The following is a 25,382-nucleotide window of genomic DNA, read 5'->3' as shown; positions in this document are numbered from 1 at the left end:
AAAATGTAATCTTTCTGAGGGAACATATTTATTTTCCTTTTTGCAAGAACACAAAGGGAATATAGCTTAGCATTGCTATAATTTAAGATTCGCTTCTGTGCTAGAGACAATTCCAGTACATGGTTGATGGGGCTGAAAAAAAATCCCCAAGAGAAGCTCAAGTCGCACCAGCTCGTTCTGATGCTTACTGGCAATTTTGTTTTCAGCAAAGGTCTCCAGCTCAGCTTTGATACTTGCTGTTTGATCTCATGGACAGAAGCACTGACTCCTCCAGCAAACAGCATCTCTGCAGCAAGGACACCTAAAACACAGCTGCAGGAACTCGTGTTCTCACACACAGTCCACAAACACATCACTACTGCGCTGAAGCAGTGATGAGAAGTGAGAGGAAAGCAAAGGGGTGGGAAAAAAAAGTTTTTGATGTACATGGTATATACAAACACATGAGGGGCAAAACGGGTTTGGGTCTATGAATTCAGGTTGACAAACAACATTAATGTCTCCATCTGTGTGGAGACACAATTCCATCCAATTCTCTATAGCTCCTGCTCATGGATACTTGAGGTGTACGGCAGAAGTTGTGGGCAGAGAGGGAAGCAGAAGGGCAAAAAAGGCAAGAAAAATAACTAACGAGATTTTTAATTATAAGTAAACAAGTTTCAGATCACTCCTTCTGCTGCAGATTCACTGTGTTGGCTCTAAACTAGTAAATTCCCACTGTAAATATTTCATATGAAAAGTTTTAAATGCCACTTTCCTAATCCCTCCATGTTTTTAAGTTTTAAGCCACAAAAACAACAACATCAACAAAGCAGGTGGTGATATTAAAAAAAAAGGGTTGCAATTTAAACAGCAAAAATGATAGTCCTTGTTTAGCTTAGATGGTTTGTGCAAATTCCAGTGTTAATTATAAATTATAATTAGGACCTGTGATCCTAAGGCCACTGCTTTATTCTACAAGTCCCGCCTCCCCCCATGCCCTTTTCTAATTATACCCAGTGCCCCCAGGGCTAGTTATGCTGCTAAAACAAATATATCAAAATGATTTTTTAACAAAGACTAATATATGAAGCAATAGCATGCATTTGTATGCAATTATAAATATACAGTATAGCTCCAGCACGTTCATCTCTTTGACATAAGCCTCTATGAAATACCATGGCGGCTTCTAAATGAAAAGACATATCATCTTTTACACCTTTTATGTTTAACTTGTCTACACTTTTTTTTTTACTGGGGAAAATATTGCTTACACGTAGCAAACAGATCTTTGCACGCACTGTGAGCCCTGGCATGCAGAGCCAAGGGAAAAAAAACAATGTCAAAAACTGATGCAAATAATTTGATTTTTTAAGTAACAACTCAAATATAAAACACGTGCTGCCTTCAGCTCCCTTGCTGGTTGCCAGGTGCAGCACATATGAGCTATACAGTAAACATCAATGATTAGTGCCTTGGACGGCATGTGTCAGGATAGGCTTTCTCAGGATCCCTCGCAGGAAGACTTGCCTGCGCAAAGTCCCACCGGTTGCACGGGGCAGAGCTCTGGGGATGTGGGCAGGATCACAGCTGCCTGCCTGCTGCCTCCCACATCTCCCCCAGCAAATTGGACCTGAAAGAGCCCACCTGTCTAGACCCCCAGGAAAAAAGTGTATTCAGCAAACGTCAATTTTCCCCGGTTCCCTTTTCCTTCTGGGGATTCACACGGCGCAGGAAATGCCGGTCGGGAGCCCTTTGTTCGTCCCAGAGCTCCTGGGTGCTTCCCCAGTGAGATGCTGCCGAGCATGGGAGCCATTTCATCTCCCAACTCCTGCCTTCATTTCGCTCGGGCTCTCCTCCACCACCGCAGCACTGAGCCAAGTCACGGCTCATCGCTTCTCATGTGCGATCTGCACCCCTGACGCACCGCGGCTGCACCGGATGGTTTCTGAGCCCTGCCATCCTACACCCATTGTAATGAATCACGTCAGCCGTGGAGCTGGTGATCTGTTGGTGGCTGGCAACCCACTGCCCTTCAGCACAGGCGCCGGATCCCATCCGACAGACAGTCGTAGCGTGTGCTGTGTCACCATGGACTCATCACGGGGCTGGATGGGACATGGAGCTGGCACCCAAAGAAAGGGTATGGCATCACACCCTGCCAGATCCAACCTGCCTCCCTGCAGCCAAGGCAGTGCATCTGAATGAGACCTGGAAACTCAACACAAAGTCCTAGGGAAGCACACGAAAGTATCATGATAAAATGTTCACATATTTACTACTGAAGGGACCAAAACAATCCCGGATTTCTTTTGTTTCAACTGGCTGTGTAGAAACCTTGCCTTTATGTGAAACAGCCAGATATGCAATTAGAATACAATGGAAAAAATTAGAGGTATGTCATGCAGTTTTCAATTCCTCAAGGTTTATGACACTCGCATTATTTCTGCTGTAAAAACACTAATGAAATGTTACCATTAGCTAATGAAAGAGCTACTTCTTGAAAACAAGCTCGAGGCCATAAAATACAGTTTACAGAAGAAAGGGAAGTCACTAATATACCAAATCAATTAACAGAGCTGCCTGGACCTTGGGTAAATCGTCATTGAACTTGCAACTTGCAGAAAATTATGGTGTTCAGTTCAGTTGTTACTAGACTGGAGAGGATTCAGTCCAGCACCCTGATTTTGATAAGCTCCATGTCTGCTAATACTAAGCATGCACACGATCAATATTTTAAGTCTTATTTTTAGAAGTTTGGGATTAACAAGCACAAAAAGAGTCTTTTACGGTGCCAACTTCAAAGTTGAAAAACAATATTATTATATGCCTAAATCAAAAAAATGCACAAGAGAAACAAGGCCACTCCTGAAAGCGACTGCAAGGGGCAGGAACCACTGCTCAAGGTTTAGGCACTAGCTTTTGACCTGGAAAAGCTGAGCTCAACTTTCTGCTCTGCAATAGCTCTCCCATGTACAGACAGGGAAGCAGCAAAGCTCCTCTGACACATCCCTTCTCTGTGTGTCAAACAATGCTGGCAGTAGTCATAGCTCTCCGACATGAGGACAGCGAAAACATGGAAAGAGAAGGCAGGGAAAGACCTCAGTGGCCATGTAAAACCTTCCACAATTTTACCTCAAATTACAATGTCTTCTCAAAACCATTCCTGCTCTTGCCTTTGCTAGTTTTTAAGAACTACTGACAAAGGAAAGCAACAACCTCAGTATTATAGTGGTGATACGAAATGCAGAGACATCAACAAAGACACAATGTATGTTGTCGGATGACTGGATAACACTGTGCCTTTCTCACCTGTCACCTAAGTAAATATATCAGAAATCACACCATCTTTCATAATGGTAGGACTTTACAAAAGGCATCCAGTCATACCCAGTGGACAAGACTCCGTTACCAACTCACTAGTGATCACAACAGTTAAAAAGCATCGAGTTCCTCAGTCTTAGTGAAGAGCAAGTACCTGGGGAACAGCAAACCATGTGGATATTTCTCTTGTTGATCCCTGCCTTCCTGACAACCTGACCTCACATAGTCAGGTGTCTGCAAGAGGTGAAACTTAGGACAAGTAACTTACATTTAACCCGATTTTTACTTGGAAAAAAGATGAAATTAAAATAAAAAATTAAGGGGACTGTCACGCAAACAGCAGTGATTTACAGCCTTGGTACAGAGAGAGCATGTCAGGGCTCTGAATAAGCAACATGAGCCCAAAGGAGGGGGAGACCAAACTCTGACATATAAAGCAACAGGGCTACAAAATGCCCCCAAAATCCCGTTTTGACCATTTCACCTGCTGCGGCCGCAGGGTCAGCTCCAAGCTGGAGGTGCTTTTCCACCAGCAGCCGTCCTGCCCCTGTCCCGGCTGTGGTGCAGCGGCCGTGCTGCCGAGGCGGGGGTCGGACGGGCGAGGAGGCATCGTGCCCACGCTGACGCCTGTCATCCTGTCAGCCTTGACCTCCAGGCTGTCCTCAGCGCCCGCACCGCAGCCCGCCTGCACTTCCCCGCTGACTGCGAGCGACTGTTGTCTCACTGCCTGACCTTATGCAAACACGATACAAACAGACAGCCCACCTCAGCTCCATCACTGTCTGCTGCTAATACAGGAGATTGATAGCCACATGAAATTATCTCCCTTCTCGACCTTCATTACTGGGTGGCATATTCTGACTGACAGCCAACCTCGTCCTGGGGAAAGCTAAACCACCCGTTCGGGGTTTTTACTGTCTAAAAGTGAAGGAACTTTTTTTTTGTAAAGAAAATCAACACTTTTTCCATTTCGACAGAAAAAGAAGCCTCTGTTAAACAGAAGAATGTCTCGCAACTCAATCTTTCCCAGACAACTGTGCATCCCAACAACAATGCAATGCATGGTCACTCCAAGATGTTCTGCTGAATGCCGTGCTGGGTCTTGGGGCAGGTGTGCCACCTTGACAAATTTTACATGGAAAGCTTTGAGCTCTGCCATGAGCTATAGGTTTCCTGGGGAGAGCAGGGCCAGCTATAAGGCAACAAGCAATGTATGGACACAGCAGGTGGGAGGAAGGGACGTAGCTGAAGCGAACGCGGCTTTACACACGTCGCAACTGCCAGGAAGGACTGCGCGGGTAAACACCGGCTTTCGATCGCTCTCTGCCAGCCAGCTCGCAAACGCACCACGCATGTGGCCTCAACAGCTCTCTGAAAAGAAATCGTGACTCTTCCGCTCAGATATTCACATTTCTTATAGTAGACACAAGAGATACGGAGTCATGTGTTCTCTCAGACCCCCTGTGGTCCCTTTCTGTGACCTTCTGATAGCAGAAGCCAGACGCTGCACCCCGCGGTCTCTGCACCGAACTGCTGGGTGCTACCCAGAGCCTGCCCTTGGTGGCAACGTGCAATGCCACAGCCCTGCAGTTCCCACACAGAGCCTCCTGAAATCCCCAGGCAACAGAGAGACAGCAGTGACCAAGAAGGAATATGAACCTTCAACCTTCTGATGTGAAGTCAAGCATCAGCTAAAGACAGCTAAGTCATAGCAAGACACCTCACTTCTTTCTTGGAATATTTTAAATGGAATGTGACTATTTCAGTGACTGGAATAGCCCGTCCATGGCCGAGTTTCCCCTCTGGCCGTGCCCAGCAGCTCCCAGCACAGTGCAGCAGCCACACACAGCCCTGGACAGCTTTACAGCATTAGACTGGGGTCTACATACCACATGAGTTTTAAAGCATGACGTTTCCTGAGCCCACAACTCTCCAGCCCCATGGGGAGGGAATGGCAGGTTGTCACCTTGGCCAGTACTGTCAGATACCTCCCGCCACCAACCCTGATGAAAAGGAGGCTTCAGTTCTGGCTGTGCTGGACCCTGTGCAAAGGTACATGGGGGACCTGTGACTGGTATCTGACCTTCTCTCTGTTATGGGCTAAATGGGCTTTGAGCCAGGTCCTGTTCCCACACCAGCTGAGATGACAAAGGGCAATGGGGCAGCCAGTTTCGCTGCCTGGTCCCATCCCCTACACGTCATGTGAGCTATCTCACATGTTTACACATGCCTAAAAAGTTCAAGGTCCTGACCCCCTATGGGACTTGGGTGCCCAAACTCCATCCAGCTCCCAGGAGAGTGTATGACCCAAATGCCAGAGCCACAGTAAGCCTCCCTGAGCTGTGGGGATGCAAACTGCCCAGTGTGCTCAGTGACCAAGGAGCCCCCAGTGCCCTCTGCAACACACTCCTGTGCACTGCATGCTTTTGCTTACCTTTTTGGCTCTGGATTCGGCTGGGATTTGGGCTCTTTCTTTTTTTTGGACTCCTTTTTGGAATCCTTTTTTGTCTCCGTCTCAGCAGCAGGGGCCTGAGATGCTTTGCCCCCCTCACCGTCTGCACTTGGCTGTGACCCACCAAGTAATTCTGCCATGAGTTCTCTTGGGGGAGTGATTGAAATGTGGGGGGCAAGACCAGCAGCAAAAGTGAAAGAAACAAGAACAAAGCATGAAAAAACTCAAAATAAAACAAAAGGAAATTAAGCTGAAAGGAAACAACTGAAATCATATCACAATTGGCAAAGAAAGAACGGATGAGCAAAGGAAAGTCAGAACTAAAAAAGAAACTAAGGAATCAAAAACTTGGTTTCCATGACAAGATGTATGAAAGTAACTGCAAAAGCAAGTGGCAGCCTTGCAATGTGAAACCTGGGCAGTGCATGTCGTAATTCGGGGTGGTATTTACCAGAGCATTTATGAAAACACCTAATTATTTTATACCAGCAGCATATGCAGGATACACAGTGATATCTCAAAGTATATAATACAACTTAACAGAAAAAAAAGCAGAAAAAGAAGTTGCAATAGATACTACAGCTGTCAGCAAAATAAACAGAGGGAAAAAGCACAGCTCCAGTTCCTCCCATCAAAGGTTTTCCACATTTAAGAGAAAGGAACTGGCTTCTTCTGAAACTGAAACTGCTTTGAAACAGTGCAAGATAAAATTTTCAGTTATGTCTAAGCAATTTCTGCACTGATGTCATGTGGACTTTAAATGAGACATGGGTGCCCAAGGGCTTAAAGCCCTTTTGAACACTGAAGTTTGATAGTGCTGAAAATTTCACTGCTGCAATTTGTCAGATCCTCTCTCACAACAATTAAATCAGCACAGTGTATCATTTACTTGTATCTATTCAACCTGCAACAGTCACATGTACTTCAACTTTATCTTGTCCAGAACTGCATCTAGCAGGTGCCTGGGCAAGAAAGTTAAAACCCTTCATTTCTGGATCCTCTGTGTGCATTTTTACTGCTTACATTAAACAAGCGACGAAACAAACAAACAAACCGACTATGCCACTAGAAGTGCTGCTGCCAAACATCCACTGTGAAAACAAATTGGGGACTGTTGTGCATTATCCAAGGAAACCTATATTTGACAAAGTCATCCCTTGCTGGCAGGATGCTGCTAGCTAAGAAGAATTCCTTACCTGTTGCCATGAACATGTGATGCACAAAAGGCAAAACTGTAGTGAAGTAAGGTGGGGTCAATCATAGCTCCGTTTTCTGCGCGCTCTAGCAAATCTCTGAGGTAGCAGAGATGTCTGTGACAGCCTCTCACTCCATTACGTGCACAATACTCATCTAGCACAAAGACCTGGCCAGGACTAAACCAGCCCTGTTTAGAAATAAAGAGACTTGATTTTAAATATAAGTTATTAAATACAAAGGCTATCAGATTTGGAGGTGTAGTGGTCAACTGTTCTAATAAAAGGAATACAAACCTAAGGCTATGTTAAGGAAAAAGGAGAGAGGTCACTCAAACAATACAGTCTGAACATCATCACTCAAACACAGCATATACTCAGTGCAACTGTTAACAAAAACATATTATGCTACCATTAAAGGGAAATGTCACTTAAATGCTGAAAAGTTAGGCCAGTTCATGACAGTGCCTAGCAAAAAGAAGAGGAAAAAAAAAGACACCTTTAAGAGATGACAAAGGTTTGGTTATTTAAACAGTGCGAAACAGTTTTGGGGATGGGATTGTACATTGGGCCAGGAGCAAGAAGACTGATGTGGGGGAAGAGTATGGAGGATTACACTGAACAATGACTCTTGCATCTGGCAGGTAGGAACGTCCTGCAGACAGAGAAAGGCAGCTCTGCAGTATCAGAAAGGGATGTTTCCCGTGATCCTTATTTTGTGCCACTGGCGACATGCTCTGACATTGCCCACCTCCTCGGCACTGAAGCAAGGGGAGCTCTGCTCAAGAGCACGGTTTCTTTACACATCCAGAAACCTCAGACTATTTCTGTCTGTCAGTCCTGAGGGCCTGCTGACACACGGCTTGCAGTGCAGTGCAGTGTCCGGACTCCCAAGGAGGACGCCCTTCCCTGCGAGGGGATGGCTCCAGTGAACATCCTGGGACAGCCGAAGCGGAACGTGCCTCTGCCTTTGGGAACGGCGCTAATGAGAACAAGAATAATCTCGTAGATTGCTTTTCAAAATGCTGCAAAACCGTCAATATTTACATGGAAATTTGGGTGCTAAACAATTGCTAAGACGCAGCTCTGGAATGCATCAAGCTGCAAAATCTTTCATCGTTTAATTGAAAAGTTCCTGCAGCGGGCGGGAGAGTAGTTGAGGCAGAGCACTGCCCCTATAGGCAACTTCTTTGCCACCCCATCTGTTACCCCAAATGCTACATCTTAGAAACAACACTGCTGTGAAAGATTAAAATATATTTTCTACCACTCAGATGACACCAAATCTTTTCTAGATGCCAAAATAGCTGCTTTGAAAAGAGTTGAAGAAATATCAATTAAGAGCTCAAAGACATAGAGAAGGATTTGCTCATCCTTATTGGGCCAACTCCAAAACAGATTGAGAAAAGAATTAAAATAATGAGGGGAAAATGATAGATATAGGGAGTAGCTACAGTGCTGGGATCACTGGAAGTGCACATTTCAAAATGAAGACACAGAACAATGCAGATGGGACAGCCCTCTGGAAGGCTATTTTTTGGGAGGGGTATATTTGCCTTCACCACTCTTAATGGCATTTTGTCTGCTTTTTGGTTGGTGGCATTATGCTTGATTCAGGAGTTCTTTATGTTGCCTGTTTGTTACATCCTTGGATGATCTCTTCACCTTGTCTCTCTTCACGAAAGTCTTTGGTTATGTGGCACGGAAAAAATATAGAAATGTCGTGATTGCTCTGCAATAGAAAGATGTCTATGTTTGGTTATGGGGGTAGAAGTGCAGCTGAAACTGTTATATTCACCTAATGCATACAAAGGACTCATTTCTCCCTACAGGGTGAAATCTTGGCCCTACTGACACTGACGGGAAGGCTGGCACTGATTTCACTGGAGTCAAGTATTAAGCCCAGAGTTTAAAGTGAAGGAAGCAGAGGCTGGATCCAGTGATCCAGAGCAACCCACACTGCTCCCCTGAACTGGATGCTGGTCCTCAGGAAGAGACAAGGGACAGGGGCAAACACTCAGGGTTGCTGCCATGGTGCAAGGAGGGGAAGTGTGAGCGAAAGCTCAGAGGTTCAGTGGTGAGCCTCAGACCTCATTAGACCACAGGCAGCAGAATGTGGGTGGAGAGACCCAGAGCCCAACAGAACCAAGCAGTCTTCATTTGCAGGAAGAGGTAGGAAATAAAACACCTGCTGCTGAATGGGGCTCCAAGGGAGCAGTAAATGCTGCTCACCACAGCCCCAGAAAAACTCCTAAGGTTTGATGAAAGGTGGTGTTCAGACAGATCTCCCAAATCTTCAGGCAGATCCTGGCTCTTGATGAAGATTTGCCTGGCCCAACCAGCTGACACCCAGCCAGCCTGGCAAACGCAGCTGACAGTGATGACACATGGGGTGTCTGTCCCCATTGCAGAGAGGTATAGTGCAACGTGGCCTCACAGATGTCTCCAATGGAATTAGGAAACCTGGAGGGGACAATGGAGAAAGGGCGCAGAGCACAGGGAGCTCCACTGACTGTTTTCAACAAGCTGAACTGCTCCAATACAGGAAAATGTGTCTAAGGCACCAGCAGGGAGTGCCATGGGAGCTTTGGAGCTGGGAAAAGCAAGGATTGGTCAGGGCTGGTGAAACATGGACCAGCTTCCTAAAGGTAAATGCAAATTTTGAGAAAACCAGAATTTTTGAGGGAAAATTTTCACATTTCATTAGCTAAATTTTGCCTTTACCACAGGAAGTCCAAGAGAATTTAATCTTGGTGGCCTGCTTCATGGACCTCTTAATCTGACTCCTTCACATATCTTGGCTAGGTTGGGCACTCTGAAGACTTTCCATCAGTACATGCTGTGCCATATAATGGGAATTCCACGAATGCTGACACATCATGGTCAGTACAGCTCCAGCACGGACCCAGCTGTATGAGCTGGATGCTGGCAGTGGGTTGGGAAGACTTGGGAAGAGCTGAAGGGCAGTCTCAGAAACAGCATACATGTCCAAGTGAAAGGAGTGAAGACCCCATGTGTGGGGTCCATACCATGCTGGAACAGCTGAATGCTCATCCCAATAGTCCAGGAAGAGCCCTGAGCGTGACTCCGCTACCAGTTTGTGGATGACAGGCAGGAGCCCTCAGCAAGCTCTGCAGAAAGCGCTCTTCCCCTTTCCCAACACTGAGCTCTCTGCCAGTAAACATCACTTCTGCTGTGGCTGAGTCAGCCAGGCTGTTTGTTTTCCTAGGGATGCCTGGCTCAGCCCATGAGTGGGCTCACAATTGCGTTGTTTAACCTGGTTCCACAGAAAGGAAGTGATGCTGAGTTATCCTCTGTGTCTGGGTAAGTCTTCCCTGGCACCTCCAGGTCCACGTTTGAAAAGAAGAGGTGTGACGAGGCAAAACTCCGTGGGACCTTGCATGGAATGTCCTGTAGGGAGAATAAGAACTGCCCAGCAGCACACAGAGTGGACAGAGCAGGCTTACCACGGGCTCACAGCTCCTCCAGCCAAGTCAACGCAGTGCTATCACCAACATCCCAATGGTACAGTAAGAACACTGGGAGCTCTTTGCAGTTAAACTCAAATTTTGAGGTCAGTCTGTTTTTTTTTTACACCATAATCAGGACAAAACCACGGTAAAGCAAGTAAAGAAGCATGTGAAATCCAAGCATAGGTGAACACAGGCCATTATTCTCTTCCTTACAACACTGCAATGGGTGATTTGAAAGAAGATCAAGTTAATTGGTTAATTGGTGATGTTCCGCTCCCAAGAGGCATGACTTGGTGCTGAGGGGAGCTCCACTGCTCCAGCAGCTTCTATCAAAGGCCTAAACATCTCCATAACGAGCAGAAGTGCGGTTGGTGGGTTTCTTGAAGAAAAACAGTGTTAATTGTTTTCAGTGATGGCCTCGCACCTCTCCACGGGTTTAATTCAACAACCACAGCTCTCTCACCAGGCCCGAGATTGCACAGAGACAAACCAGCAGCAAGCCAACCTCTCAGACATGCATGGATGGGGATGGTCTTCCTAGGGTCAGCCATGCGTGGGGAGCAGAAGCTGCATGCCAATGTCACTGCCTGCCAGAGCAAAGACCTCGATGGAACCGGTGAGGAACCTGCTGCAGGTCTGACAATGCTCCCACCAAGCCTACTTGTACCACTTGGGTATCTGCAGGTAAAGTGCAGCCTTCTCCCACCCCATCCTTACCTCAGGGGACGTCCACAACAGTTCCTCCTAGCCCTTCCTTTCCTCAGGGAGGTGACAACTCACTACCACTAATGGCATTTACTGATTCTGAGCCTCTCAGAGATTGGTCCTCGTGTGCGGTGCAAGGTGTGGGGTAGTGAGAGAAGCACCGTGGTGGGGGGGGACGTGGAGGACAGGATTTGAGACCAACAGCCTCATTGCCAGCTGCTCAGCTGTGCTCCCAGGTTGCTCTTGTAACAGCAAGACACTTGAGAGTCCCAGCTCCAAGACTGCACAGCTGGTAAAGATGAAGGCTCTTGGCATGGGGTGGTCCTTCTAGTGAAGGAGCCCACCATGACACCCCAGAATGGAGGGTTCTGTGCAACTCTAGGAGGGCAGCAGGTCAGGATCTGTCCCATGCCATGTTCAGGACAGGTTCTCCATTTCAGACCCCCCTAGAAAGGATTCATCCTATTGTTTTCTCAAAATTAAGAGCCTTTTCATCCTCCTCACTGAAACTCCTAAAAATTAATTGCTCAAGTTGTGTTGTTATCAGTTATTTGTAATTTAAACCCTTACAGTACCCAAGAGCCCCCAAGCACTGCACTCCAGCCAAAGGCTACAAGCTGTCCTGGAGCATCTCCTGCCACTGTCCTACAGTGGGCTGAGAGCTGCAACTGCTGCTCATGGGAGTGCTCAGGATGGGCATGCGACTAAGGGAGTGTGGACAGACTGCAGCATCACTGCAGTTATCCACATAGTACCATCTGTTACCTGCTTGGGATCCCTGCTCATAAAGAGACATAAAGGTGGGCCACGGTTATTCCTGGTGGGACTCCACTGACATGGGAGGTGGTATCAGACTGTCATCTCTCCCCTGTTCTTTCATCCAGAAGACTCTGGAAGGCAGTGCAGGAGGCTGCAAAACACTGCTCTCTACTTCACATCCCCACACTGGAGTTTGTCTTTGCAGGAAGAAACATTTTAAGCATTGCAAACAGAAACGATAAAGACAGTGCGACTGGAGAAGAACAGCAGTCAATTCACTGCAGGCAGCCTCTCAAAAGAAAACACCTCTGGGCCAAATTCAAACCTGGTGTAAACAGAAGTCAATCTTCCAGCAACAGGGGAATTAGCCCCCACTCACACTAGCTTTGACTTTGCTGCTTGATGTTTATATCACTAGAGACCAAAGAATATACTTGCCAGACAAGAATAGGAATCATTAAGTCTGTGGTCCAAAGTGAGGCGCTGAACCATCTCAAAGAGTGAAGCGTGGTCAAAGTTACAGGGATTGGAAGAGATAAATTCATCCATGCCATGCTTTTGAGCTCTATCTGCATCTGTTCATTTATACATATAGAGAAAGACACCATTTAGAGAGATATAAGACATTTTAGTTGACAAATACAACAGAGAAAAATATACAGTATGAAGCATGAAAGCTAAATATCTCCTCTTCCCTCCATTGCCATTAAGTTTTCTCTTTGCAGGCTACATAGTACACTTCACCTCCCATTGTCAACTTGCATCAGTTATGGACTATATTATTGCATTTAGGCAAAAGATTTTAGAATTAACATCTTGTCAACTGCTCATTATAGTGCATTTATTCTGTACTTAAAACCAGAACACAAACCCAAGAATTCACTCTGTATCTTACAATAGGCTATGAGTTAACAGAATTTTGGCTCACATAAGTAAATTAGCTCCTATTTAGATAGCTGTGGTTAACTGTAATAGATTCTGCCATTCTAATGAAGTTACAGCTGTAGCATTTTTCTCTACATTTGCTATGTTCTCTAGGTATCAGACCAGTTACGTTGTTCTTTATCCAAATGCCAATGTTTGTCTTCCCCACGGCAATTTTTTTTCCTAATGGCAACTTTAAATGCTACCTCACTGAAATAAAAAGATGCTCTTTTAAGCATTGCTAAGAAGTTAAATTGATATGTAGTTTGTTGTCACAGAGGCAGTAACCCGACAGGGCGCCGGAGCTGCCAGTCATCCCGACGGAGAGACTGAATTTCCTCTGCCTGGATTACGAGCTGCCATTTTTGGGTGAATTAACAGCCTCAACGTATTCACACTTCTCTGCTTTGGGTGACATTTACGGGCACTAACTCCTAGGGGCTAATTAATTAATCTCAACATGGTTAACTAAAAATACACCGAATTCAGCAGTCGAAATGAAGCCGCCAAACCGGCCTGGGTGCGGCCAGCCGGGACCCTGCTGGGAGCAGGTTTTGTTCTTCCAGCGGCTGGGGAATTAAAGGACACCTTTCACTCGGTTTTGTCTGTGCTCAGCTTCCTACTATATGGGTTCTTGCCAAATCCTTGACAAAGAAAATAGGATTTAAATCCTTCCCCTGTTTATAGCCTCCTACGGGAACTGGGTGGCCTTGAAACAATGTGGCTGAAAGGACACAAAAATGCAGTTTTCCGCAATAGGAGTATATGGTAACTGTATTTGTTTTAAAACAAAATCCCTCTTTACCAGAAAAAAACCCACAAAATCCTTAATTAAAAAAAAATTCAAGTAAATCAAAAGAGCTTTAAATGAGAGTGCGAATGTTCTTTTATATATGTTTTACTATTCAATATTTAGCTGTGAAGGATGGCATGTCTTTCTAAATACCTCGCTCATGTCAGTGCTCTCAATGATCATTACTGATCATTGGAAGCAATCTTTACATTTTCTGTATAGTCTGTCATTATCTATATACAAACTATATAAATAACATCACCCACTGGAAAGAAATCAGACAAATTAAAACATGTAACATTTCAATTAGCTGCTAGGAATACTTAATTCAGCTGTAGCTGGCAATTTTCCTCGCTAAAACCCTGCTGAATAAACACTGACGTTTTTCCTACAGCTGGTTAATTTTTGAGGGTCTGCTCCCCTGTTTCACTCTATGTGCTGGGCCCTGCTGCCCCCCATGTCACCTCCCTCCCCGGTCCCAAATTCCCCCCTCTGTCTCTGCCAGCAGCTCTGTGCATTCAGCACAGGGACAGAAGAAGCTCCTGATGGTGCCGAGTGAGGTGGCAGCACAAGGGCTGGCTCGGGGGACGGGGACAACTTCCCTGAGGAGCGCATCACCTCCAGGGCACCTGTCCAGCACCCTTGGGTATGGGATGTGAAGCCCACCCAGGCCTGGGGCTTGTGGCATGGGTTGGCTCCTGTCTGTTTTGACAGCTTTCTGCCCTCTCCTCTCTGTCCCTTCTGGCCAAGATGGATTTGATTGCATTCAGTCCCAAAGAGTTCGGCTGTGCTGTTCTCGATTCCATCCCTAGTGCCTGCAAAATGTTTTAACAGCTATTATCAGACTATTTTTAATGGTTTGCTGCTCTGCCCGGCTCCTCGGAGTTGACTGCAAGCTGACAAATTGGCTGGAGGCCTTCATTTGCCAGCTTTGCTCAGAGATTTTATTACTTTTCAATTAGAAGCCCTGATACACTGTCAATCCTCCTGCTCAGCCAACGAGGCTCCGAGAGCCGAGTAAATCAGCTGGAAATTTGAAGAGTCCTCTAGCCCTTTAGCTGGTGAACTTTTTTGAGCATATGTGCTAGAAAGCATGTTTGAAATGAATATTTTTTACTCCAGACTAATAAGCTTTTCCCCACGTTATGTTCTCTGATCAAGGTGGGCACAGAGCAGACCTTTGGTTGGTGGGAACCGACCGAAGCGCCGCTGGCTTCCACCGAGCTGAGGGTCTGGCTGAGCTTTTTACAATCTCCCTGCCCAAGGCAGGGGCACAGACAGTTCCCTGCCAAGTGTGAGAACAGACACAGTGATTAAATGTCCTTCACAACTGTCCATAATCAGGGACAATTTTACTTTCATTAATCACTTTGAAGCCACACCTTACTGAGCATCCCGTTGGGTGCCTGCTCAAAAGCCCATTTCCCCCAAAGCTCTCCACCTCGGAACAACCACATGAAAAGAGAGACATCAGACATGGCACTGCGTGAGCTCAAGTGACCAGAAAAGCATGATCCACATGACTTACGCTCAGTCAGTGGTTTAAAATGTGGATTTCTGCCATGGGAAGGAGGATGAGCAGCTGCAGCTCTTCCTGCAAAGCCCAGTGCCGCAGCTCTTGCACCGCCAAACCATTTTGCATCAGCAGAGATGCAGGGCTGGGTGGGTGCATGTTGCCCACCCAGGGGATACAGCTGGTGTGATGTGAACTAGAGATGCCTGTGAAGAATGGTAATACAAATGTGTATTTCTTTCAAATGGAATATCAACTCTGGGCCAGATGCTGCTCTGGGCCAAAATTCTTAAAAATAACTAGGAGCAGGTTAAAGAGGTCAATCCTACACTAAATTCATCTTCCCTTAATTATTCTAAATAAGCACCCCATGCACCTTACAGTTTCTTTTTGAATTTTGATTTTTCCAATGGACTCATTTTTAAAAATGAAATTCAGGAATCGAATTTTCTCAAAACATTAAACTTCCTAGGCAATACACAAACAAAAAAAGAACAGATCTAAATATATTATTACCCCACTTCAGACACATATCTGCAATTTAAAATAATGCCAACATCTGCATTTGAAATAAGTTTACGTCTAATTTACCTTCTTTCAAAATGGCCTGTACAGTTTGCATGTGATCTTAAACAAAGTACAAAACGAGAATGGCTAATATTCACACCCAAACTGTACAGCCAATTTGTAAGTACTTTAAATTAATTGTTTCAGTCAAATACGGCTGCTTTTTTGACCCCGCTCTGTTATTCTAGCTAAAAAGGAAGGAGAAACCAAAGAAAGAAAGTTATATGATGCTCCAGTAATTTGCAATCCCTTCCCAAGGTGCCGTGCCAAGCTCGCTAGTGCTTCTTTGTTCGGGGCTCCAGCCAAAATGCTGCTGCAGGCCCACAAAAGTTATCTTACATATTTAGACAAGCTCCACACAACTGCAGCTGAAAGGTGTTTGATGGTGGTCTCGGGAGGGAGGCTGCCAGAGGAGGGACATGGGCAGCACAGGCTCCACGAACCTTTCTTCTGGAAAACTGCAGACTTTGGCCTTTTGTATCACACTTGGTCTCTACATTACTGCCTTCTTTTAATACTGCCAGGTTTATTTTGTTCGTTTTTATCCAGTTTGCATTTTACGCTGACTTCATTAACTAACCCCCTGTCACACAACCCCTTCCTACAAGTGTTTGAAATCAGTCTTAAAAATCTACCAGTGTCAGGAACACAAAGATTTCAACAACAAGAATAATGAAAACCAAAGGACTGTCCCACTGTTTGGTTCTCTGAGGGCTGTATTTCTCTATATCTAACTGTTATTTAAAAAGGAAGAGACAAAATGGTCAAATCTTTCATTCTTTTTTAAAAATGTATTTCCCTGCCCTCTGCATTTCTTTTGCTCCAGCAATAATTTTGGCAGATTTTGCTTTGAGAGCTGTGAAGTTAATAGTGGGGGACAAGCTCCATAAAAGAATTCTTGTTATAAAAGGCTTTAGGTAGCCATTTTATTGTAAGAATTTCTTACTCCAGATTTATTTCTTTTCGATAATGAGTGACTTTGTTTTAGTATCAAAGGCAACTGAACATCCAGTAAATTTTACAACGCTTTTGCTTATAAAAATAACCAATAAAATTCCAACAAACAAACAAAAAATCAAACAACTGTAAATTAAAAGGTGACTTTGTATCTTACTCATCTGGAAAATGTGTGCTTGTCATATCTGCTTGACATTACAAGAATGAAGATGTGGTTTGGACAGTAACAAACAATGACACTAGTCAACCTCATCAGGAGACATGAAATAAAGGAATGACAATGATTGATGGCAGCTATTCATTTACAGATATTTCTAGAAAACTCCTCACTGGCCTGGCTGGGCAAAGCAGGAGAAGTTTTCCAGGCTGCGCGGTGCCGGAATGCACCGCGGTGGTGGGTGACTGTGTGCCCACCGCGACCCACCGCCCACTCCCAGGGGCAGCGGGGTCCCCTCGTGTTCTCACCACTATATGAGAGCTCACGGACACACTTGGACTGTGACTCGCTACAGAAACACCCAGGGAAGTGCCTGAGAGCCTCATTTTGTCCGGCTGTGTGGAGCAAGAGGCTTCACCAGCAAACACCAGTGTTCTGGGGGGGAGAAACTAAGCCCCTGCACCAGGAAATTGCCAGGTGGATTGTGAGTGAGCTGCTGGCAGTGCTGGCTGGTGACTTAGCAAGTCCCCTCCTCGCCACGCACTGCGACATTGCCACCTCTGAGAAGTGCTATGTGTGTGTGTGTGTGTGTGTGTGCACAGGGCTCTGCAAACCTCCTCCCCAAACCTCCTTCCTGCGCAGAGCTGCGGCCGCTGCAGCAGCCTCAACTCGCCTCTCAGCTGCAGAGCAAAGAGCTCTTTCTTTTCCCTTCCATATTATTCCATGTTAGAAGATAGTTTTAAATTTAATTGCCTGTTTATTTCTGTGGTTTATGGCTTTTTCCCCTGCTGTAAACAAATTCTTTTCTGCTTGAGTTACAATTTTAATAAATTATTATGAATGTTCCTGTAAATCACCAGACACACCAGGCACTGAACTGCAATCTAAGTTATCTAATGCTTGGTCATTAAATGAATAAGAATTTGTAGTATGAACTTACATAATTCCTTGTGTGGCAAGTCAAAAACACAGTTTTAGAACAACTATTTAGAGTACAAAACATTGTTTCACAGCATTTTTATAACTATTTAAAAATATTTTGAATTGGATGACTGCAGAAACCCGTGAATTTGTATTTCATAAGTTAGAGTCCCAGGCTTCTTAAAGCACGTAGAAGTGATTTACAGGCTAGTTTTAAATTCATGCAAATTACGTGAGAACTGATTTAACATTTTAATTCTGCATTCCTGCAATGAAGCATCTGCAAGTTGACAATACAGAAGACACAGCAGCGTTCTCATGATATCTCTAACTATCTAAAAAAAAAATAAAGCAATTAAAGCACAAAACTAATAATCTAATAGGATAGCAATGCATAGTAGTGCAAATACATGTAATGTTGCCAAAATCAAGTTCATTCATTCATTCACTCTTTCTTTCTTTCTTTCAAAGTGGCAAAAATCTGTATTTCATTCAAATTAAACTTTTGTGCATTTTTTTGAGGTAAAGTCTGATAAGAATCCTCTTTGGAAATCCAAACATTTAGAAAACAAAATAAAGAAAGAAAAAAGAAAGTGTCTGCTGAGAAGGAATTCTGCCTGCTATACCCAGGGGGATATTTGTACACACACGCACATACTCACACATAGGAAAAAAAGAAGAAAGAAGAAACAAAAGGAGCAAGAAGGAAAAAAGGAGTCTTGTTTGATGGCCAGGAGGGATGACACCGCCTGTTCCTTCTCATAATTGCATTCAGATACTCCAGATACATATTTGCCAGCTCTCATGACCCACTGATGCTATTCCCTCCTAAGGAAAGCAGGCACTCACCAGATATTAGAGAAGAAGCTTTTAACACCAATAAAGGATTTGTACTGGGTGTACTTAGGACTGAACAAAGACTGAGGAGAAGCTGTCTTACAGCACAAGTTTGGGCTTTTATATTTTTCAGAGTATGTATTCCAGTGGGAAAAGGTAAAATAGCAATCCCCCTGGCTTGTGCTTTGACAAGCATGGCTTTGATTGGTGACTGAGACCCATGCTAAAAGATTAATTTATGATAATTTGGGGGAACAGCAGCACCCCTCCATGACAAATGCATTTAGGTCTGAGTGGGCCAGCATCTCCAAATCTGGGGTGACCCAGAGAGCTGCCACTTGCTGCTGAAATCATCCCCTAATGAGTTTATGGGAGAGGGAACTATCAAACCTCGATGACTCAGGCTTGTTTTCACAGGGCATGCGTGGAGGGGTTTTTGGGGGTCTCCTCTGGAGTCCTGCACCTTGTCTAGGTCTCTTGGGGTCTCCTGCCCTACCTTGCTACACCCTGAGGTGTCCATGGTTAGCCCCGCACTCTGGTGCGCTGCACCAAGCTAATCATCGGCACGGAGAGAAAGGATATTGTCAGAGTGCAAAATGATCTGTTTTCAGGCAGGAAGCAGTCAACTAGATGTAAATTCCATGAAACAAAAGAAGGTATTATTTACAGTTTTATTGTGATGTTAATTAATATTTACATCTTGGAATGAAAAATAGAAATGTTAATGATTGGCTTTACTAAGAGGATCACTTGATGCCAATGTGAAAGCCAGGGAGAGAAGGCAATTATGCAAACATCACATGCATCCCAATTTCAGTATGGAAACTTACATTTCAAACCTCAATTCAGGAAAATAACATGGAAAGTTTGTACTACAAAATCTAAACATGAGAAAGATTTAAGAGAAAAAAAAAAAGCACATTGCATACGTCAGATAATCTAGCCTGATTATCTGAGCTGTGCTAGCTACAGGGAAGCACTTACCCTTGAGTCCAGCTAGAAGTTAGCAGGGTAAGAAGGAACAAACCAGAATAACATAAAGACTAGCAACAAGGCTCAGGAAAGCAGACAGGAACCCTAACCTAGGAGCTAAATATTTGGGTTCAAGCAAAGAATGAAAAAGAAACTTAAAGAAAATCAAACCAACCAAAAAGAAAACCACTTATAGCTGAAAATTTCTTAAGCAGCTCAATAAACCTCGCTACTTATTATGGGGGAACAAATCATCACAAATTCTCAAAACAACCAACTCTTTGTATATGGTGTGATTAACAGTTATTAAATATAAACAGACATTAAAAAATTAAATATAACCACAAGTGATACATAAAACAAGTACGGACCAATCTTTCATGTTAAAAAGAAAAGGGTTTCGGAAAAAAAAGAACGTTGAGCATGTTTGGGAATTTTGTTTGATGCATCACTAACACAGAACAAACAAAGATTGGCGCTTTCAGACAAGTGACCACTTTTATGAAGCTTAAATATTGCCAAAAGGTGTAATATGTATTGGCAGCATTATTGACTATAATACTGTGCATGGTTTCAACAGTAAACAAGAACAGTTTGGGTTTTTTTCTTTTATAATGCGAACACTGGAGAAAAGCACAGCTTTGCGTGAATGGAGTTTTTCTTTGAAATTGTAGCAAAACAAAAAAAAGCAAAACTTTTCACTTTAACAGGTATTGTTCACCCACATAAAAGGAATTGTAGAGTCATACAAAAATTAATGAATAGCAGGATCTATTTTTTTTTTCAGTACTTAAATAGCAAATAAAATAAACTCCACCCTGGTTCGGAGCTGTCTGATTGCTTCCAACTCAAGCGCTGCCATCAAACTGTGGATGAGAATTTGAATGCTGCTCTATCTTTGTATCTACTAAATCAAAAGAGGGGGGAACCAAGTGAATTCACTATTTCTCCCAAGTTTCCCAAAGAGCAAGATATGTCCTTCCCAAGTTTCTGTGTGACAGACAGCTCCATGCCAGGCGTGGAGGGCTGGATTTTGTCTGCGTGTGCATGCATGCGCATGAGCCGTCTTGGACTGCTACGACATGAAAGCTGTAACAACAGTTACTCGTCAAATGGCTTAACATTTACTTCTTTGCACATCCTCATTCACCATAGCCTCTAATAAGCACAAAAAAAAATGACAGGTATAAAGATAAATGTACAAGAATAAAATGTTTCGCAAAAGTCCTTACCTTTCTGCAGGCAAAAAAAAAAAAAAAAAAAAAAGAAAAACAAACCCCAAACCAAAATACCCAAGCCGAAAAAACCCAATAACAAACCAAGACCCTTTTAAAAATGCAATACTTGATATGTTTGAATTTCAAGACTGAAGGAGCTGAGATATGTATTTGTGCATTTAAGAGTCCCGACAAGCCATCATAGCATGCATGGTTCACTCCTGCTCTGGATTATTTAACTGCTGCACCCAATGACTTTTGCAATGAGCATTGCCATGTACAGACATTGAAGTATGAAAAATGAGCAGCCTTTGCTGTTGAGATGAAGGTGTACTATGGCATGTTGCCCTACTCCTCTTGTAGGATGTGCACAAAAACCTGTCAGAGGAATCTAGATTCAAAGGAGGAGGAGGAGGAAGGAAGACCAAGGTCAAAACACACTAGCCCAGAGGATGCTGAGGTAGCAAGTCATCATCAAACTGATGGACTGATGAGCAGACCAGTTTCTCTCTTCCAGGCTTTGGCACAACACAACCAAGAGGGTTTCCCACTGCTTGCAGCAAAAAGGGGAGCCTGAAGCCGTCCAGCTTCTCGAAAAATACATCGTGGGTGGAAAGAGGGTGGTGGTGTTATAAAAAGCAAAATGATCCAGATTTGGAGCTGGCATTAGCATGAGAACAAGTGAGAGAAACTGAGGTCAGATCCTGACCCCCTAGGATACCCTGGAGGAACCAGGGAGTGAAATCTTGGCTGTTTTCACCAGAAACAAGGATGAAGGATCCCTGCCTCCTGGCAGGCAAGTGAGATGGAAAAACAAGGTCAGACCTGTGGCATTTCTCTAGCTCTGAGCACAGTCGGGCTGATAGAGTCTGCAGGACTATGAGCAGCACAAGGCTCTGATGGATGTGCTGGGCTGTGGGCTGTGGGCTGCAGAGAGGACTCCTGGGCTCAGCTACTGACCTCCCTGCTTCCTGTCAAGGGCTAGGACAAGCAAGATGCCCCTTCTCCACCAGAGGTACTCTTAAGCAGAAGGGTTCAGCTCTCCCATGCACACAGCGCTTGGCTGTACATGGAGACATCACACTCAAATGTCCACAGCCCTGGGCATTCCCTTTTCCTCCTCAAATTCCTGGCAGATTTTGCTACAGCTACTACGATGTGTTTGGGAACACAAGCCTTACCTTTGCCCACCAACATATTGGTGCGACAAAGTGAAAACTCTGTAAACATCAGGAATCTACCCAGCAGAAAAAATTCTCCAGGCCTGATGTCTGCAGGGATGGGAAACGACTGAAGGGAAAGGTGCTTCCCTAGTTTGATGTTCTCTGTTCTCATCTTACTCCACAGGAATCATGCTGGGATAAGCAGGAGTGTATCCTCTGTGCACCAACCACACAGCTACGAGCATCCTTCAGCATCACTTGTTAAGAAAGGGAGCCACAAGCAGCATCCCTCTGCTGCTCTCCTTTGCTAGGCTTTGAAGGCTTTCAGCATGTAAAAAAGCAGCAGTAGAAGGACCCATGCCTGCTATTTCCAAGAATTCTTTGATTAAACACTCTGGGCAGAGGGACATAAAATCTCTGGGATGCAGTCTCAGGTCAGCACAACTCAACCAGGCTAGAGGCTAATTACAGCCAGTAAATGTCCCACTTACAAGAGGCCAATTCCTACCTCCCATTTTGACTTTCTGAGAGGCGCCCTTCCTTCCCAACCCCAGTTCTTTACACCTTACACTCCCAAAGTCAGTGACCTGACTGGGATGAGGAGGATGAGGGCCACTGAAATTGAAACACTCACTGCAGGTTTACCGCGCTGCATCACACTACATCTCACTCACAGCAGCAGCAACGCAAGACAGAAGGGAGGCCAAAGTATGCAGGCATGTGGAGAGTACAAAAAATTAAAAAGCATCAAGCAGAGGTTTTCTGCTGTAACATTGGTTGTATAGCTGTATGTCTTGCACTATTGTTTTCTATAAACACCAACATGAAAAAGTCAAACAAATATAAAAGACAAATATAAATGCTATTGACAAGCAAAGGGCAGATTTTCTGAGTTCCTTGTAACAATATACTCCATAACTGCTTTAGAAAGACTATTTTAAAATGTTAAAATCTGCTTTAATTAGGAGAATTCTTTAAGATTTACCACTTTTCCTTACTTATATTTAATGATATAATTCTTAATTTTTGCTGAAGCTAACAAGAACTGCTGTATGTTACATAACAAAGGGGCTGCAGACGTGTGATTGAGACCTTCAAGAAAAATGAGTGAGGAGGCATTTGTGTGGTTTATAATCAAATTACATTTGCAAGACAAAAGAAATTGCTCTAAATTTCAAATGAAGCAAACTGGGTATAACTGCACAGGACATGCAGCATAGCTACAACTTAAAAGATGATTGCTCTAAATTCACATCTAACTGGCCTGCAAAGCAACCTGTTAAAAATACCATATGTTTTCCTACAGTTGAATATTCAACAGGAGACCTCTTTTTGTGTGTGCATTTCATACTTGCAAGATTTGCACCTGTAGTTCTGGGCACGTGATGCATTTGATAGACAGCTAATGGCACTAATGAATCACTCTGATCTGGGTGTGCAGTTTATTGTGTGGGGGTAAGACGCGTGTCTGTGAAAAGCAAGCTGGGTCTCAGGCTCTCAGATCCCAGTCTCTCTCCTCCATCAAGTATTGCACTTTAAAATACCCATTGACAAGTTCCCCAAGGAATATTGTTTCTTGGGTTTGGTTGTGCTAAACACACAGGTTAACTGCTTCTGGATCTACTGATGTAAAAAGCAGCTTAACGATAATGAAAAAACATTTCATTTTGAAATCAGAAACATGTGCGCGAATATTGATCAGTGCAGAAAATCTTTCCATCAAAGACTTCTGCTTTCTAGGAGAACTTATTTACTTACAAAATTGAGAGATTGGGGCATCTATCTGGGGTACATTTCCTCCTTTAGCATTTAGCTTTTGCACTTGGGTAGGCGGTACAGGTTTGTGAGACTGGCCGGTGGCTCGGTACATGGCTTGGACCCACAGGATACGGTCCTGTTCATCGTCACTTGCAAAAATCACTGTGTCTCCTTCCTTCACAGCGTTGAAGAACGTTCTGCCGCCATCCAAACCTGGCAGGAAAGGAAGTGACAATGCAGTTTCACAGACTTTGAGGTCAGCTAGGGGATCTCCCCAGCTGCCCACCCCACCACTGCTTGGGTGTCACCTCAGCCAGCTCCATGCTGCTCCCAGCTCAGTCCCCTCCCTTGCATCAAACTCACCTGAAAGACAGCCCACCATCCTGTACTCCGATTACTAAAACATGCCCTGACACTCTTGGATTAATTGCTTCTCTCACCTACAGCCCCATCTGTGCAGGTCCCATGTGAGTTGCAGCACTGGAGCCCAATTAAAAATGGGTTTTGAAGGGATGTGGTGGGAGGTTCCCCATTAGACCAAATGCATCAGTGCTTACAGTGCACAAAAGGTGCTTGGATGATGCCCTTATTTCTGCCTTTTCCCTGATTTGGCACACATCTTCCCATCTCCATAACATGACCGTTAACCTGGAATAAAGGTCTTGACAACCAACCTACCGTGCCTTTCTTCGTCTCCTCTGGGGATACCCTTATCCAGGGCATGGGGAGGATCACCACACCCAGTGTGTTGCCCCGCTGAAATAAAAGTCTACTTGGACCCTCTTCCATTTGGAGAAGGGTCTCACCATTCAACAGGTACCTCCAAGTACCAGCCCTTTTTGTCCCTGCCCCTTCCACATGCTGATATCCATCAGAGAGAGAATGGGGCAAGCAAAACTGCTGGCTTGGTCCCATAAATATTTTCTACAATAAAGACAGGCACAGCTGTTAATCTTTAATTTAGGGAATATAAGCTGAAGGCACAGGTTAGAATCACTACTGAGTTTGAGCATTCAGTTCACAATCAAATTTCATTGGGATTTACACGTTTAATTCACTTAGGCTCCCCAGAAGAGACGAGTCTTTCTCTCCTCTGGTGCAACTCTTAGCACAGTTCCTTGGATCTATTTATAGTAAAGTCATGCATAGCTAATGATCAGTATAAACACAAACATATTTAGAATAATGCTGATCACAGTTCAGCTGCAGGCAGGGAGAGAGAGAGAGAGAGAAGACTCCTGTTGGGGAGCTGCACGTGTGGTGAGCCAAGCACCCGCGGGCGCAGAGGGACCCGTCAGCCCCGTACCTGGCTGTGGGTCCGTGTAGTCCACAGTGTATCCGTCGAGCTGCAGCAGCTCTTGAGGTTCAGCTTTTTTCTCCCGGTAGCTGCACATAGCAAATGTATATTGGCTAACCTGAAGGAAATCACAAAGCTAAGATGGCACCGTGTGGTCAGCACAAGGCAATCCAAAGCGCTTACAAACGCTGCGCGCTGACAGCACGTTTGCAGGGGCTGGGGGTGGTGGGGTAATTTTGACGGTCATTGCCCATATGAGACAGACTAAACTTTTTACCAGGCTTCTGCAAATACCTCTCTTTACGCACCCTGCTGCAGCAGGCATCTAATTCTCCACATCAGTACATACAGCGGTTTAATTTCCTCCAAAAGAGGAAGCTCCACGGTTTATAACCCTCTATCATTCATCCCCAGACAAGTG

At 44.5% G+C, this 25,382-nt stretch overlaps 1 protein-coding gene across 15 annotated transcripts in view; it reads right to left on the bottom strand.

The window, feature by feature from the left end:
* The window catches only part of CADPS (calcium dependent secretion activator), a 211,905-nt gene that overhangs the window by 74,268 nt on the left and 112,255 nt on the right, over positions 1-25,382 (bottom strand). For 13 of the 15 annotated variants that reach the window (XM_051788770.1, XM_051788771.1, XM_051788778.1 and 10 more), the window contains exons 10-13: positions 24,971-25,079; positions 23,665-23,877; positions 12,324-12,460; positions 6,952-7,139 (exon numbers count right to left, since the gene is read on the bottom strand). In XM_051788770.1, the coding sequence (XP_051644730.1) occupies positions 6,952-7,139; positions 12,324-12,460; positions 23,665-23,877; positions 24,971-25,079 (647 nt within the window). Of the gene's footprint in view, positions 1-5,737; positions 5,903-6,951; positions 7,140-12,323; positions 12,461-23,664; positions 23,878-24,970; positions 25,080-25,382 lie in introns of all 15 variants that reach the window. The other 2 variants (XM_051788784.1, XM_051788785.1) reach the window with 1 other exon arrangement.

The sequence above is a fragment of the Manacus candei genome, unplaced genomic scaffold (assembly GCF_025592945.1).
Source record: "Manacus candei isolate 608988 ecotype Guabito, Panama unplaced genomic scaffold, ASM2559294v1 h1tg000025l, whole genome shotgun sequence".
NCBI lineage: Eukaryota > Metazoa > Chordata > Aves > Passeriformes > Pipridae > Manacus > Manacus candei.
This window is presented reverse-complemented; position numbering and strand designations above follow the sequence as displayed.